The 18,259-nt window shown below is 35.1% G+C and overlaps 1 protein-coding gene and 1 pseudogene across 1 annotated transcript; one reads left to right on the forward strand and one right to left on the reverse strand.

Annotated features, from left to right (window-relative positions):
- Positions 1 to 4,154: 4,154 nt before the first annotated feature.
- LOC123221480 (probable disease resistance protein At4g27220) lies at positions 4,155 to 10,617 on the forward strand. Its single transcript, XM_044644327.1, has 7 exons — positions 4,155 to 7,529; positions 7,975 to 8,067; positions 8,613 to 8,678; positions 8,769 to 8,834; positions 8,972 to 9,190; positions 9,518 to 9,783; positions 10,485 to 10,617. The coding sequence occupies exons 1-7, from the start codon at positions 4,155 to 4,157 to the stop codon at positions 10,615 to 10,617; spliced, it is 4,218 nt and encodes a 1,405-aa protein (XP_044500262.1).
- A 3,795-nt stretch (positions 10,618 to 14,412) lies between these two features.
- On the reverse strand, positions 14,413 to 16,776 carry LOC123220040 (annotated as a pseudogene).
- Between the last annotated feature and the right edge of the window lie 1,483 nt (positions 16,777 to 18,259).

Raw genomic sequence — 18,259 nt, forward strand, 5'->3', positions numbered from 1 at the left:
ATTTATTGAAGAGTCTCACCTTCTTACAGAGATTGCAAAAGTGGAGCACACACTAACGGTAATCCTTGATACTACTTTAAGTTAGACTTTGATAAGTTTGTGTTTAAGAAGTATGCGTCATATATTTTTAAATTTAAGAGATAAGGATACAGTTTGATTTTCTATGATATTATTTTGCTCCATGATGTGAACGCTACATGTTACCAGTGTGATAATTGTCAAGATTCTGATATTCTAGAACAGTGCCATAATCCTCACATGATTTAAATCATAGAACTGTTCCAGTCTAATAATTTTCTTAAACTTCATTGCCAAATCCCAAAGTTGAATCGAATGAAAGCATTCAAGGCATTCTTTTATGGAAAAATTTATTCTTTGTTTCTTTAGTGGTAATTTAAAGAAACATCGACTCTGACATATTTATGTGACATTTCACTTCATAGGTTAACTTTTCAATTCAATAATTAGTAATGGTGTATAATATCTTCAATCAAGATGAAGAGAAGAGAAACAGTTTTGGTCAGGATGTTCTATTTGTTCATATTTCACATCCTTTAGGAGAGGGAATTAATTCTTTCTGTAAGAAAGTGAATGGTGATACCAAGTTGTTTGAGGCTGAAGTCATAGGGAAAATTGACTCTAAATTCAGGCGCGTGATTTTTACCATTATTATTCTTTCTTATCTGTTGGCACAAATTGTAAATCATATCTACCATGCAAATCATGCATTTCTGCTTTTGCATTGATCATTTTTGGGATCCCTTGGTTGCAACTATAGTTCTATGTACTAGAGTTCACCTAATAAATATTTGCTTCTCATTTAGAGATTTCAAAATTTTGCTCTCTTATAAAAGCATGTTCATAAATGTACAGTGGTGGAATGAATGGATTTATCTGCCTTTCTGCTAAATCTCTGTGGCCTTTGGAGATACACTCACCGATTGAGGGTATGAAGATGATTGCCAAAAATGGAGTCCTGTAAATTATGATTTTGCGGTTCATGTAAAATCTGATGGTGCAGATAGGTTGCAGGGAACAATTACAGAATTGAATGTAAATTTGTTAAAGGGAACAAAACCTAAAGCGAATGCAGATGGGTTGCAGGGAGTAAAAATTGGCACGATTCAGTTGCAGGGAAATAAAACTGATTTGAATGAGGATGGGTTGTTGGGAATTACAACTGAAGCGAATGCAAGTGAAGTGCAGGATTTATTAGCTAAAGTAGTATCTAGAAGGAAACATAAATCTAAGAAAAACCTAGGTGAAGGTGGTGGTCATGCCCTACGAAAGCTTGATGACTTGCTTAAGGGTTTTGAAAAAAATTGAGAGTAAGATGGTAACCAAAATGGTGCAGATTAGTTGCAGAGAACAATTACTGAAGTGAATGCAAATGGATTGCAGGACACGAATTCCATGGTATCTAGGAAAAGCAAACGGAAATATAAGAAAATCAAAATGGTGATGCCCAACATGAAGGTGTTGCCAAATTTGAGAGTAGTGCAACTAGTAAACAGAACAAAGCAGATGGTAACCAAGAAGGAGGTGCAGATGTGCTGCAGGGAACAATAACTGATAATGGGTTTCTGGGAACTAAACCTGAAGTGAATGCAAATGATCTGCTGGGACTACAAATTGAAGTTAACAGGGTGCAGGGAACAGAAGCTGAAGTGAAAGCACAGGGGTTGCAAGGAATTATAGCTGAAGTGATTTCTGGGAAAAGGAAACAAAGACCGAAGAAAAAGAAGTGAAGGTGGTGATTTCCCTCAGAAGAGTGTTGATAAAATGGATTGTAGTTTGTCTAGGGAACTGCTTGAGGAGGCAGCTAGACAAGCAGGAGCATATGCGGTGCAGGCAACAAAAGCTGAAGTGACTGCAAGTGCAATGCAGTGAACAGAAACTGAAGGGATTGCAAATGGGTTGTCAGGAATGCAAACTGAATTAAAAAAATAATAAATTGAGATCTAAGAATCGGAAATTGAGTGGAAGTGGTGATTTGTCTCTCAAGAGTGCTGAGAACATCTCTCCTAGTGAATGGGATCAGTGGTATTATAACCACGCAACTCCAGATGAATTACCAGGAACTAAAGCCGTTGCGAATGTCACTCTAGGAATTCAGAGTGTGGCCCTATGGCTGAACAGAATCAAGGGTTTGGTAACCAGGCAACTGCAGATGGATCACAGGGAACAAAAGCTGAAGAGAATGCAAGGGGGTTACTGGGAGCTAAAACTGATGTGAATGCAAATGAGTTGCAGGGCATGAAAACTGAAGCAAAACCTAGTGGAAGAAAACAAAGAGCTGAGATAAAGAAACAGTATAGAAATGATTCTCCCACAACTGAAATTTTTCATAAATTGGAGAGTCATGTCCCCATGCAACAGATTGACGGTAATGGTGAACAGCATGTAGGTGCTGATAAATTGAAAGCAGCAGGAAATGAAGTACACCGGACCTAAAGTGACTGTATCCCAGATACAAACAGAGAACCATACTCTTCAGGAGCAGAGTGAAGGTCATGATCATCATGTGGGAAAGGAAATTTAAAAAAATGGTTAAGTAAAGGAAAAAGGAATAGCATTCCAAGCAAGGGAAACATGGCAACGGTGATATTATAGATGACACTGCTGAAAAACTGGATTGCGGTGTTGTTTGTAAACACAGTTATTGATGGGGAGAGAAGATAATTGTGTTTCAAAATCCAGGTACTCCAGGAGAAATTTTTGGTTCTAGAAGCCAAATTTTCATGTTATAGAATAGCATTTGTTCCTTGTAATTTTATTGTAACTTTAGCCCTAATTTTCACATGTAAGATATTTGATCCTTTATATTATATCTAAGGTTAGATTCAAATTAAATTGAGTTTAAGTTTGTCTAAGTTTGAAGTTAGTTTAAATTCAAACTCAAATTAAGTTTAAGTTTAACTTAATAAAAAATGATATTTTTTTGATAAATATTAATTAAAATGATAACATTTTAATCTATTTGTATTGAAGTTTTTCAAAGTGATGGGTTTGATAAATCAAATACCCAAATTCAATCTCAAAATATTTAATTTTTTTGTGATATTTATAAATTTTTGCTCAGCATCGTGGTTTAGTCGATCAAATTGGGGAACGTGTAAATTATAATTTGCTCTTAGACTGCTGGCCTGGTGTGGGCCTTACTCCTTACTGAATATCAGTGAACTTGGAGTCGTGGGCAGGGGTTGAATAGCAACAAATTATTAGTCCCGGTAAAATCTTTAAAGAAAACCTTGGTTGTGAAGATTGCAGTTATCTATTTACAATCTTCTTCTATTCATAAGTTTTGTCCCTGAGCTTGCGTTTGTGGTGACCATAATGGTTGCCACGTCAATTTTTTAGTTTGGCTTGGTTTAAAGCTCAAAACAGTTTGATTTGGTTTTTAACACCCTTATTCCTAACAGTGAAATTACATTAACATAATTTGGTGTTATTATCTAGTTGCACTGATCCTTTTATATCAGTTTACGTAAATTTGACTCAGTAAATTTGTTTCTCTACATATTTGATGCTCTCTTTCCAAAAGCAAGAATATTAGACATTATAAGGGGATGGAACCAAGAAGCTGTAAGAGCAAAGGCAAAGAAAGTTCTTCGGTTCTGAATTCATTTTTACAATTTTAGTGCAGCAGTCTCCATGTGCAATCCTGAAAATTTTCACCTTATTGATTATTTTTATGATACGTGTTCAAATGTATTTTGACACAGATTTTTTAACGCAAGTGTTCCTTTTGATACACCTTGATGAGGATCATGAAATCTGAACGACTAAACTTTACAACAATAATGAAAGATTAAGTAGTTTTGCAGGCAAAGCGGGCAGGAGGATCAGCTGAAGCACTAATACAATAATTTTCTCTTGTTGAAGGTAAAGAATATTTGATACTGAATACTTTACATATTCCAATACTGAACATGTAATTAAAGAAAGGAATGAAGCAACCTTCATAGCAAAGGCAGATAATGGAATCACACCTTGCTTCTTCTTATCATTAGCTTTTCTTTGCTTTATACATTCCGTCATTTTTAAGCCTTTTCTTTTTGTTTTTATTTCACAGCACACACAACCATTCATTCTTTCACCGTCGCACACTTGATAGAATTCTCTCCTTATACCCAGAAAAAAAAAAATAAGCCATGGAAATTACTACTTCAATTTCTGGCGAGATTGCTTGCAAGATCATGGGCAATTTGTTTGTAGCTGCTGGCGATCAACTTGGTTACCTGTTTCATTACAATGACAATATTAAAGACTTGAAAGAGCGAGTGCAGGAACTTAGTGGCCGCAGAGAGAGGGTGCAAGTAAAAATTGATATTGCCAGGAGAAACGGAGAATATATCTTCATTGATGTTCAAAATTGGATGGAAAAAGTCTACAGGATTTCTGCAGAAGTTGAAAAGTTTTTGGAAGATGATGTCCATGCAAACAAGAGGTGTCTCAAGGGATGGTGCATAAATCTTGGACAACGTTACCGATTCAGTAAGAAGGCAAAAGAGGCCGCCTTGGCAATTCTTGATCTTGTGCTGCAAGAAGTGTTAATGTTTGAGCATGTGTCTTATCCTACTACTTCATCTATTGTGGTATCATCATCTTCAGTATTTTCTTCTCGCTCTTTTGAATCTCGAAACTCACTTAAGAAGAAAATTCTGAAGGCTTTAATTAATGATGATAATATCAACTTAATTGGAATATATGGGATGGGAGGAGTGGGTAAGACCACATTGGTGAAAGAAATCAGCCAACAAGTAAAAGAGGAAAAGATATATGAAGAAGTAGTGATGGTAGTTGTCTCTCAAAACCCGAGTATTATGAAGATTCAAGGCGAAATTGCTGGCAAGTTAGGTGTAACAATGCCTTTATGGGCTAATTCTGAATTAGCAAGAGCCGGTTTCCTAAAAGACAGAATCAAGGAGAAGGAGCGGATCCTTGTAATCTTAGATGATGTTTGGGAAAGAATTAACTTTGATGAGATTGGAATTCCTTCTCGGAGTGATCATAGTGGTTGCAAAATTTTAATCATCTCTCGTAGCATAACTGTTTGTGAACAAATGGGGTGTCAAAAGAATTATATAGTTATGAGGTTATCCGAAAAAGAATCTTGGGATATTTTTAGCAAAATTGTTGGCTCGACCGTTGAAAAACCTGATATAAACTCAGTTGCAAGAGAAGTGACTGCTACATGTGATGGCTTAACAATTGCAATTGTCACAATAGCCAGAGCTTTGAAGGACGAAGACATACGTGCATGGAAAAATGCAGTGCAACAACTTAAAACGTCTATTCCTACAAGCATCCAAGGAATAGAGAGAAATGTTATATCATCTCTGGAACTAAGCTTCAATTACTTGGAAAATGAGGAGACACAATCACTTTTCTTATTTTGTAGCTTATTTCCAAAAGATTACAAAATTCCAATTGAATGCTTGGTTAGGTATTGGATAGGTTTGAGGTGGTTTGGTGATACCGATATGACAATAGGAGATTTCAGAGATACAGTACGTGCTATTGTAAGTAATATCATCTCTTCTCTTCTCTTAATTGATGATGGTGAAGATTGTGTTAAAATGCATGGTATTGTCCATGATTTTGCATTGACTATAGCTTTTAAATATCACCATAAGTTCCTTATGAAAGTTGGCATTGACCTACGACAGTGGCCAAATCAAGATACATTTGAAGAATTCACATGTACCTCGTTGATGACAAATTTTATTAGGCAACTACCTGGTGGGTTGAAATGCCCAAATTTGCAAGCTTTATTGCTGCGAGAAAATACAGATTTGGTTATCCCCAACCATTTCTTTCAAGAAATGAATGATCTCAAAGTTTTAGACTTGGGAAAAAACCTGATCACATCCTTGCCTGATTCACTATCATTTCTCATAAATCTTAGGACATTAGAGATTACTAATTGCAAGTTAGGTGACCTCTCAATAATTGGAAAGCTAACAAAATTGGAGATCCTAAACCTTTCTGATTCTTCTATTGAAGAGATCCCTATTTCGTTCAGCCAATTAAGTAAGCTCAGGTTGTTAGATGTGAATAATTGTCAGGATTTAAAACTAATAACCCCTGGTGTTATACAGTCTCTTCAAAAGTTAGAGGAGTTGTACATTAATAGATTTCAAAATTGGAAATCTGAAAGTGAAAATTTGAGATGCAATGCCAGTCTTGTTGAGTTACAACCCTTATCTCGATTGACTACTTTGCAACTTTTTATTTCAAATCTTGATCTCTTGCCAAAGTTCTTGTCATTTCAAAACCTACCCAACTTTATTTTAAGAATAGGTGGTGATTCGAGAGATTACTATTCTTTGAATTGGAGCGGATACTCAAGAAATATGAGGCTTCGACAAATCAACATTTCAACGATACATGGATGGGTTAAAAGCTTGCTCAAAACAACTGAGCATCTAAGACTTGAAAGAATTGATAATTTAGAGAGTATTATTAGCCATAACCAAATTGAAGAAGGGTTCAATGAGTTGAAGAGTCTTTTTATCTATTCATGTAAAAAGATAAAGTGTCTCCTAAATACATTGGAATTGACACCAAATTCAACTTTCCACAATTTAGAGAAATTGCGCTTGAATGATAATCCCAACTTGGTTGAAGTGTGCAATGGAGATCTTCCAGCCCAAGCATTTTGTAAACTAAAAGTTTTAGAAGTGAGAGCGTGTCATAAGATGTTAAATGTTGTACCTAGTCAGTTGTTATGGAAGTTTCAACATCTTCAAACTTTCATAGCAGAATATTGTAGGTCATTGGATTACATATTTGATTGTGAAGAGATTAAGATTGCAAATGGAAAAACAAAGTTGCTTTCATCATTAGAACATCTAGAATTGCGTTACTTGCCAAAGATGTCGCATATATGGAATGGTGACCATCAAACCATAAGCCTTAATAACTTGAAGAAAATAGATATTCAATTATGCTATAATTTAACAAACCTATTTTCAGCAACTCTACTCCCAGGCCTTATATGTTTGGAAAAAATATATGTAGTAGGTTGCAATGAATTAAAGGAAATCTTTGAGAAAAAAGAAGGTTTAGATAAGCAGTTTGGCCACCCTATAACTTCCCCGAGTTTGCAAAACTTGACTTCTATACACATTCGCGATTGTCGTAAATTAAGAAAACTGTTCTCCCCCTCCATTGCGAAATGGCTGGCGATGCTCAAAAGACTTGTTGTACAGTGGTGTTCATCAATACAAGAAATAATCACAAGTGAGGAAGGAGACAAAAAAGAGTCAATAGAGAGGTTGATTTTTCCTAGTTTGTCCTACTTAGAACTTGGATGTTTAGGAAGCCTCACTTGCTTTAGCTCAGGGCTGTATGTTATTGAATTCCCAACATTGGAGAGGTTGGAGATATATAGATGTCGAAAGATGAAGACCTTTGGAAAGAGAGAGCATGTGACACCCAAGCTTGAACAAGTGATTCTAGATCGGAAAAAGCGTTGGAATGGCAGCATTAATACCACATTGCATGAGTTCTTCAATGAAAAGGTAAGTATTTGATAATTATAAGAGAGATGCATCTTCTATTTAATTATTCAATGATGATGTAATTAATTTTATAAATAATAAGTAATTGAAGACATTTTTCGAAAGTGTAATATAAATTCAGAATTGTCTTTGACGACATAATTGAAGATATTGCTAATGCTCTGTATAGGTAGAAGAAGAGGACTATGATACGAGGCACTTCAAACTTATTGTTTGATGAAATGCATGTGAGGTAATTTATTTTTACTTAATGGATATAGCTACTTTGTTAAAGGTTTTTAAATTTTCTTAAACATTGTTTCTATAAAAGTATATTTTAAATTATTGAATAACGTTTTACTACTGGTAAAAACTTATGGTAAAAATGAACCAAAATTTATGGTAAAAATGCTATGAATCATTTTTACATGTTTTTCAATAACCAACGTTTGTTAGTGCTTTGCAGACGAGCAAGAAGAAGAGGGATGGTGTCATAGAGATTGAGATGTTAATCATTGCCAACTGCAATAGTGTGCACATGATTTTATGTTTATTCTTTGTAATTCATGCATAATATTTTTCTTTTATTATTGTATTTAGTTTTTTTTTCAGAGATATAACTCATTATGTCTGCATTATTATTATTTTTTTACCAATAAGATATATTATTAGGAAGTTTATTATAATTGAAATTTATATATTTATTTTTTATCAATAAACAAACTACTGCTATGATCATTGGCCTACTTTGGTGCCGTTCGAATGCTTCAACTCTACAGCGACTTCAGGATCAGGCAAGGCAACATTCTCTTAAACCAACTAAACTTGAACCAATTGCTCCTTTTTGCCTTAGTTTGTTTATTGGCTTGTTAATCTGTATTCAGGCGGGTCTGTTGTTCTTTATTTCAGTGTTTTGGAGCTTCTTTCAATTATTAACAACCATTTTCACTTTCCCAGAAGAAAGAGCAATGCTATCTAAGGAAAGATCTGCGGACATGTACAAAACTCAGCGCCCATTTTTTAGCCAGAAACACTAGTGATCTTCCCTTGGATCTCATTCTGCCTATTGTGTTCCTTGTGATAGTCTATCTTATGGTTGGATAGAAGATGAACCTCACTGCCTTTTCTCTGACAATGCTCACAGTTTTCCTCAGCGTTATATCTTCTCAGGTGTCAAACATCTCATAGTATCTGAAATTAAGACACTTCAATACTGTACTTGATTAATTATAGCACCTTCTTTGAACTTGAAAATTTCAGGGTCTCGGACTAGTCATAGGTGCAGCATCCATGGATGTGAAGAAAGCAACAAAATTGGCATCCATTGTTGTTCTGACCTTTATGCTTTCTGGTGGATTCTTTATCCAGGATAGAAGAAATTGTCTAACAAATGCCTCAAGCTAGTTACACGGAGTCTTATAATTGATACTTAATGGGTTGTTTTGTATAATGATTTGGTGCAGAATGTTCCACATTTTATGAGATGGGTGGACTACATCTCTTTCAATAATCACTCATACAGGCTTCTCCTGAAAATCCAGTTCAGTTGCTCTAATTCAGGTCCTCGTGATTCTTCCTTAATCAGAAAACTCAGACAAGATCAAGGTGGCTCAGAAGTGGGAGCTTTGGTGGCCATGATTGTAGGATATTGGCAGCAGAGTCTACTGCCAACAATTATAGCAGTAAAGATGAATTGTGTCACACGGATACAGCTGAAATACTCAAAGCGTCTCTCCCGAAGGCCTCTCCTCAAGAGAATTGAGAACTGTTCCCACTAAGTGGCTTCACTTTCCCTGGAGTTTAACTTCTCCTGCATCTCCATCTCACCTTCTATCACCACAGGTTTTAAGATCTTTCTCTTCTCGGTTTTCGTTCCTTGAGCTTCATAGGCCTCCACAAGGTACTGCATATTAGAAAATCTATAATTAGATCAACATGCAACAGTATTTCATCAAATAGCTAAAAATCATTATTGGCAGTGTTATTGATATTGACCTCATGAACATCAGAAGGAGAGGGCTCTCCATTTTGACAACTCTGGTTTCCAGTTCCAGGTGGCAAATTGGCCTGTATTTTTTATGGAAATGTTGTCATTTATGTTCCCATTTGCAAGATCAATGAGAAACTCTGCTGGGTTCATGGCTATGAGAGGAGAGCAACCGATTGAAGAGAAATATGGCATGGCTTCCAAAGCTTTTCCTGAGTATAAAGAACTCCCTTTACCCAACCGTATGAGTTTGTCAAACTCACTGAAGAGTGTACGAAAACTGTTTCTGTAAAGAAGGTTGTTGGAGTAATATATATTACCATTGTGTATGATGTTTGAGTAGCTGTTTGTTTCTATCTTTTTTTCTTTTTTTTGGCCACTTATGGATGATATGAAGGCGGTGGATGTGAAATGCAGCAAAATTAAGTCTGAGAGTAATGTAGGTTACTAATGTGTATGAGCTTTGAGTGGTTCAATTATGGTGTATGTAGAATTGATTATTGGTTGTAACCTAGTGCCTATGATTTGATGAATGTGTGTAAATAGGGAGCAAAATCTAAAATGACGATTTGTGATTCTTTGGTTTTGATGATGGAGAATGCAGGGAGTTGCTTGTGTTCATGTATCCTTATTTTGTGGAAATTTTTCTTATCATTTTGTAAATTTTGATGTGTATTATTCTTAATTGTTATTGTTATTAATTTTTTTGATAGACTAAGTTGTTGTTGTGCTTGTGCAGTTGATATAAAATTTGGAAGGGGCACGTTGGTGGTGTGATGAACCATTGATTGACAAACTATTATTTGATTCTCAGCGCTTGAATGTGGTTTCTTGAGAGAGGCCTGGACCCATTGATTTGATTTTCATGTTAGCATGTTTATTGATTTATAATGTTGCATGCACATCTCTTTTTATTATGTTTGCTACTGGTTTGTTCATTGATATTATGCTTTGAGTTTTTGATTGATACATCTATTTGCCTTTTGCAGTTGTGTGGTGGTAAGGCTTCAGAAGGGGATTTGTCGGTGCCTTGCTGTCTCTGTCTTCAACTGCAGTGGTAATATTTTGCCAAGTACTTGTCTAGCTGGTGTATACTTGATGCTGGCACTGGCAATAGTCTGATCCTTCAAGAACTTGCTAAGCAGGGGTACACTCTGAGATTTTTGCCTATAGTTCTGGTATTATGTGCTATATTAATCTAAAATTTTTTAAATATAATTTAGTATTTTACTTGCAGGTAGATCTGCATCATGTTCATTCTTTCTTTATATGGGAACATAATACACATGCTGTATGGTTTTGAAGAGTCATTGCTGGAGTTTTAAGATATGAGATAACATGTTATCATCTAGGATATAATATGGTATTATGCATGTTTTTCCAGATGTGGGTACATTGTGACATAGAGAGAACTATTATTCTTGATGCTATTATAATGTAAAGCTATAGAGTCCTAAACTATAGTAGGATAGTCTTATTTGGACTTCAGATTAAAGACACCGAACCAAAGAATGTGACTTTCGCTTTCCTCAGTTATCATTTGTATGTGTTTACTGGTTTCCCTTTTCTCCTTTCATTTGGGAGAGCATGAAATAATTAAGCAACTTATTTCCATATTTATAGATTCTAGAATCCCAGCTTCTATGTAAAATTCATTGTTCTTGCAGGATTTAAAATTTAACATACATTTAGTCTAAGTCTTTCCTTGTGTATGTAAGGCAAAGATATACTATTTTATTAGCAGTTAGCCCTGGGTTTTAACTCCCCTTGGTACCACATGCTTGGATATATTTTGACTATCAAGATTTTAAGATGTGACATAGTCCTCAGCTTAGAACTCAGTGAATTCATTACAAAATGTAGGCAGAGTTTTAGCGACAAATAAATAAAGCAACATTTCGTAACTGTTTTAGCAACAAATAAAATAAAGCATGTCTTCCATCCTTTGAATTTTCATGAGCCCATTTTTATCAGATGTGAATTGTTCAGTTGTATAATAGGTTACAACCTATAATTAATCTATATATTTTTTTTTATTGTTTAGGACAAATGGAATTACCTTGTAAGTGTTTTATAAATCTCTGGTTTGCCCTTTTCTTAACCAGGAAGCTAGTGTAGCAATCTCAGGAGCTGGTGTCTTGGGAAACTTAAATTTGAGAGTGGAATTCATAGAGTTCAGGTTTCAACTATAAGCCATTTGACTTGCAATGTATGGTATTGTAGCAGAAATTACAAACAGTTATCATTTTGCAGTGTGTTCTTGTGACAGAGAAGCCTGGAGGAGGTCATACCAGTGCTGTCTCTGTTCCTATCCTTCCTCAGGCTGATGAGATGCTGAACGAATTGCAGTTGATTGAATGATAATTTTTGTTATGGTGCCACAATTTTATGGTCATTTTTCTTTACAACTGTCACCATTGCAGTATTGGAAGTTGATACGTACCCATGAATTGACAGCAAGCAGACCCCCAAACTGACTGTTCCAGCTACTGAGTAGCTCCTCCAGATGGTTCCAGGTCAAGTTTTCCTTCCCCTCCAACTCACCTCAATCACTCAAGCAATATTTCCACAATCTGAATGCAATACGACAACTAAAAATTGGAGAAAAGAGCTCAAGCAATTCAACAGCAAAGAAATAGCGGATACTATTGATAACACCAATTATAATTCATTATAATAACCATGATAGTCTAGCCTCCCTCCGGGAGGGATTTAAATCAAAACATAGAGTTATTTTAGGAAACAAAATCAATGTCAATATTTCCTATGTTAATGACAATATTCCCCAAATCAATAATAATATATTTTTCTGCCCATTATCTTCTTTGTTTCCTCTTATATGCTGGGATCTATCTGCTGCCTTGCATATCTTTTGGTTGCCCAAAATTAGTAGCTTCAATATGTTCTGGATTTTCCAAACTGCCCTACTGCTCTCTGCCTGCATTTGGTTTTTTGGTCCTGTGTGCATAAACCTTTGTTATTAGATTTCCATCAGAAATATTGTAATATTTTATGATGCTCAATCTCACTGATTTCTATGTTTTGAGGATTTGCAGGTAGATTTCCAGTTGAGGAATGAAGATTTGGGGATTGATACTTACAGATCTGGTGGTTCAGGTGGTCAGCATGCAAATACCACCACTACTGCTGTCCAAATAAATCATATTCCAAGGGGAGGGGGATGACTGTGTCCATCCAAGACGAACGATCTCAACATATGGTAAAGATTTTTTACTTACATTCCTGAGTAATCGATTAAAATATGCCCGCTAGATCAGTTTGTTGATCACCATTCCTTTGTAACATGTCATATTAAGGCCTATGTTTGAGTGCCAGCTTTCCTTCAATTTCATTGCCCTTTTATAGAATATATAGAAAGATAACTTGTTGATTGTAAATATTGAAATTCCAAGTCCCTTATGATATAAACTTGTCAGATGACCTCTTTTTTCCTTTCTCTTATTTCATAAGTTACCATGAACCAAGCTACATGTATGAATCATAACAAAGGAGAAAATGAAAATGTAGTTTTACAGGCAATGGATCTTGACTTATTACACCATTTATGTGCAATTTATTAATGTCAAGTCAAGTCTCTGCTATAGTTGCGATACGGTATCATCCCTCAGTATTAAGTAAGCTATGTACAGTGATACATGGGCTGAGTGCTTTGTGTACATCAGTTTTAGTTTTTCTTTGCTTCTGAGTCTTTTGCCTTTTTGGTCATTATAACAGAACAAAACTAAGGCATTTAAGGTTCTACGTGCAAAGCTGTATGAAATGGAAAGGTCAAGAATTCAGATGAGTAGATCAAAACTTCGATCAGAGCAGGTAAGAGTGACTGTGACATGGAGATGAGCAAGTTTACTATTGTTTTTTGTTTGTTATTTTCTAGAATGATGAAGAGATCTTATCACTGTAAACAGATCGGTAGTAGTGATTGAATGGAGCATATCCGAACTTACAACTCGAGCCTTCCAAACATGGGTTCGAACGCTAGTGCAAGTACCTTGGATTTCTTGAGCAACAGTCAATAGGTGCCTACGTATTTTTGCATGTGTACAGTTTTCTGTGCAAGCAAATCCCCAATTTTTTTTTTAATTGTAGATCATATGGAGACTTTAAGATAATTGTAATTAGAACATACTCAGTGTCATGATTATTCATATGATTGTATATACACTAATACAAAAGAAAATTTTGATTATTTGACAAACTATAAGAATCTGAAATTAGGTCTAAATGAGATGTATAATAATGATGATTGTCTTTTGATTGGCAAATGAACCAAAATTTATGGTAAAAATGGTATGAATCATTTTTACATGTTTATCAATAACCAAAGTTTGTTAATGCTTTGCAGTGGAAGAAGAAGAAAAGTGATCCTGTGAAAGAGATTTAGATGTGAATACAAGAATTTGTAATAATTTGATTTGGTTGATCATTGCCAACTGCACATGGTTTTATGTTTATTCTTTGTAATTCATGCATAACATTTTTCTTTTTATTTTAAAAAGAAACTGTATCTAGTTTTTTTTAGAGGTGTGACTCAGTATGTTCCCATTATCATTGTTGTGCCATTGCGTCCTGGTTACTTCCAACAATTTGAACAAGGCTAAAATGGAAGAAAATCATCGGGATACAAAGGCAATATATTCTAAATATGAAATTGTGAACAGCTAAACCTTAGCACAATGATTAATTTTGCGGGTGCATTTGTTATTACGTGAAACTTTTCTGTATATAATTTATTAGAAGATACTTCATCCATCCCTAAGGGATATCTCAATAACACTTCTGGGGCAACCATATTTTGCATGCATGACAGGGTTGGGAATTTCGTTTTGGACTGCCAATGTTATATTGCTCTTAATTGCTCTACACCACCCAACCCTTGCTTCTTTTTCAGTAATATTACCAAGAAACAACATTCTTTACAGGCGTATCGTAAAACACACAGGAAGCTTCGTATTGATGGCCTCATTTTGGCAACACATACATCAGCAACAATATCAGTTTGAGAAGGGTGAGATTGGGACGGTAACGCTGAGTTGGTGGAAAATGAAAAGGGTGACGACGGTTAAAAAGGGATAATTGCACAAAGACAAGCTATGAAGTCCTATTGATGCGACAATAGACAGCATGGTCAAGGAATTGAGATCTCAATGAATGTCAATGTAGAGGAAAAAAGACTAATCGTCGAAGGTGGAAGCGGGAATTGGAGGAAGGAGTTTTGGAATTATATGTTTTGGTTGGATTTTTATTTATTTTTTTAGTTCCAAACAGATAACAGCATATATCAAAAAAATCATGGCAAAATGTTGTTGCCTATTTTCAGGCCTCGATTTTCTTCACTTCCTTTTCAACCTATGCAGCCTTTTTCAGCCTTGCACCAGCATGGCAGGTGTTCATCCTCTCCACACGCAGCTTGCTGTATGCCTTGAAAGACCTCATCTCTTGACTAACTTTAACAAGCTCCACCGTAGGCTTCTCAAGGGTGATAGTCATGTACGGTCCTTGTACTTGAGTTGCTGTTGCCAGTTCCTCTGGAACAGAATCACCAGCCTACATCCAAAAAAAGATCATAATAATTTGAGCATAAGATTTGGTAACAATAAAATGATATTGACAAACTTGTCTCTTCCAATTACCTTGACCTTGCAAGCACCACTAATTTGGCCTTGTATGTCTTCAGCATCTAAACATTGGCTTGGATTCTTTCCAGAGATCAGTTCTTGCAATGATGATCAACTGATATACTGATGGTTGGAAAAAGCTTCTTGGGAATACCCGCAGCCTAATTGAGACAGATAAAATGTTAATGTCTAGATATAGAAACAATTTCAACATTAAGTGATATAGGAAGACCAATAACTGAAAACACAAAAAAAAAAAAAAAAATTGTGAAAGTGACAATATACCGCACACGTAAAGTGAACATACTCAGCTTCACTACATCCATGATGGCAACATTAATCCAATACTAGTTGAACTTAAAATTATAGTAACTAAAATGAATAACCTAAAATTGGGATTACCACATATCAGCAGTAAGGACATCAGATTTCAGTTATGTAAACATTGTAATAACATTTTAAAATAGTGATACTTGCAATGGGACAAAGCATATTTTTGAATTCAATTCTTCAATAGGGAAATAGTAACGAGACAAAATGTAACTAAACTATTTGCAAAATCTGAATCAGAATGAATTACTACTTCATCTCTAGTACTCACGAAGGAACAAAATACCTCTAAGACTATTACCTTTAAATTTAAGCACACTTTTCACTTAGATTATTCGAGTTTCGCAATTCCATTTATTCAACAGTTAGTTTTGGCACTCCAAATGGGTAGAAAACAGTTCATACAACTCAAAACAAAGATGCATGTGGTATGTGAAGAATGTACAACAAGATCCAGAAACAGATTACTGGGTAATCATTCAAACTAACAGTTGAATATTTAAACTACTAAATTTTTAAAAGGAAAAAATACTTTTCAAACTTAATATTTAAAATTTATTTTCCCTTTACCCTACTGTGTGCGGAATTCCATCTCAGGATCTACCATACAAATCCAAACTACACTAGCTAGTGCTCACCATAAATATGTCAACCAAACAAACATTTATATCAGACATTTCAACATCACTTTGCATACGCTAAGTAATAAAGGATTTCTTTAAAACCTATAATTACTCAGACGAATTTCTAGCTCACAGAACAGTACTAACACCTCTTAACACCAAAACAGGTTCCCGATCAACCATAATCCATAATCTGATAGAGTGCAGAGACAAGACGATTGAAACAAAAGTAAAAAGCTCATATATTTACGATACAAGGCGATCAAAATACAAGGAAAAAGTTCATATATCAAGAAACAAGGCGACAGAGACACAAATAAAACCTAGCATCAACTAAAGAACTCACTTTAAGTTCTTCAAGCGTGAAGCCTCTCCCAGCCCTAAGCTTCATATTGTACTTCAAAGTCTGCCCATGATTGATGAGGCGAAGAGGGCCGGCCGTCGGGCGAGGGAAGATCTTCACGGCCTTCTTTTGACGAGCTAATCAACACAAAAAACAACAAATTCAAACCCACAGCACAAAGCAAAAAGGCTAAATCAAAAACTAAAAATGCCCACCAATGCGACGCCTGATCTTGACATAGTTTTGCCAGTGCTATTTGAATTGCCCATTAGGTTTCTCAGTCACCTTTTCGCTGGAAAATGCTTAAAAAATTAGGGTTTAAATTTAAATTGAACATGCAATTTGTGGATTTTAGACCAACTGCGGTGAACACTGTTAACTGTTTCCAAAAACTGTTAATACCATTAACGGAAGCGTTAAGTAATGCTCCGAGTTTGACAAATGTCAATTTGCCCCCCAAAAGGTCCAACATCCGTTTTCTCCCTTAACAATGACAGGTAGAATGTGGCAAATGTTCATTTGCCCCCCATAGATGGCCGACCTGCCTTATCATCTCAACACAGTGCTAGGCGTCATCAACAACCACAAGTCACACGAATAATTCACCAGAAGTAATATTTCAACACATATTAACATTTTTAAACTTACAAAAAATGAATTTACTTAACGAAAATAAAATTTTAAACCCCAAATTGGTTACGATACTTAATCATGACTTAAACTAACAAATAAGTATTTCTTTTGCAGAGAATTTGATTACCCAATTTAACCTGTGTGGGTTTTGTGTTATCTTTATTTCTTTTGTTATGGGGGACTTTAGAAGCTTTTGTGCCTGCTCTCCCCACCTAATTTTTTTCACACTTTACTCCAATATGATTACAAAATCTAATACCACTATTTTCATTTCTATTTTTATATCGGTGCTGTGGGAATTTTACTAGAGTTTATGAAATTTCACTAATATCTCAGTCTCATTGAAGATGCAACATCACATTTATAATATGAAATGCCACACTATGTATTAATATCCACAGCAACTGGGTCTTCCTCATCCTATTTAGAATTTTATGGTTTATTGGATCATATGCTTTGGCTTTGGGAAATGTGTAAATTATTCATATCATATTATTGTTTCAGATTGAAGAAAAGGAGATTCTATCTGAGAAGAGTTTTGAAAGAAAAGAGTAATGGAACAAAAGAAGCCTTGAGAGGCAAGGCTTCTTTTGTATGGAATAGAATCTATAATCTATTTGCTTTCTTTTCTACTTGAATTGCTCTATACTGTAATGCTTGTCTTTTATTGGCGTTTTCTTTCTCTTATCATGAGAATCTAATTGATTCTTTATTCATAAAATTTGTTTCCATTTTCATGCTTGCTTAAAGAGATCGTTGTGAAAGAAAAGAATATCCTTTTAAAAGATGTAGCCAACAAGTCTTGACAGAAGGAAGCAAAGAACAAATTGGTATGACTACACTAGTGAAAGAAATTCATTAACTAGCCAAAGAAGAAAAATATATGATTAAGTAGTTATGGTGGCTGTGCACTTTGAATATTTAAAGAGAAATTCCTTTTATTCTAGATTTGAGATCATTGTCTGATATCCCGAATTTGTTCGAATTTAGATGAAATCAACTTGCAACATAAATTTGGATGAGATATGTATGTTATAATAGCTTCTATGTACAACTAAAAATTCTTGGTGGAAGTTGGCATCGGTTCGGAAGATTGACCGATAGGAAATGCATATGAAGATCTTATATATATCTCGTTCATGCCAAACAATATTGGAGTTGTACCAGGATAGAATGCCCAAAATTGCAGCCTTTACTGC

Source organism: Mangifera indica, chromosome 7 (genome assembly GCF_011075055.1).
Source record: "Mangifera indica cultivar Alphonso chromosome 7, CATAS_Mindica_2.1, whole genome shotgun sequence".
In the NCBI taxonomy this organism is placed as follows: domain Eukaryota; kingdom Viridiplantae; phylum Streptophyta; class Magnoliopsida; order Sapindales; family Anacardiaceae; genus Mangifera; species Mangifera indica.

Coding starts and splice junctions, on each gene's coding strand:
- LOC123221480 (XM_044644327.1), top strand. CDS start 4,155: ATGGAAATTACTACTTCAATTTCTGGCGAGATTGCTTGCAAGATCATG. Junction 7,530..7,974: donor ATGAGTTCTTCAATGAAAAG/GTAAGTATTTGA, acceptor AGTGCTTTGCAG/ACGAGCAAGAAGAAGAGGGA. Junction 8,068..8,612: donor TGATTTTATGTTTATTCTTT/GTAATTCATGCA, acceptor ATGGTTGGATAG/AAGATGAACCTCACTGCCTT.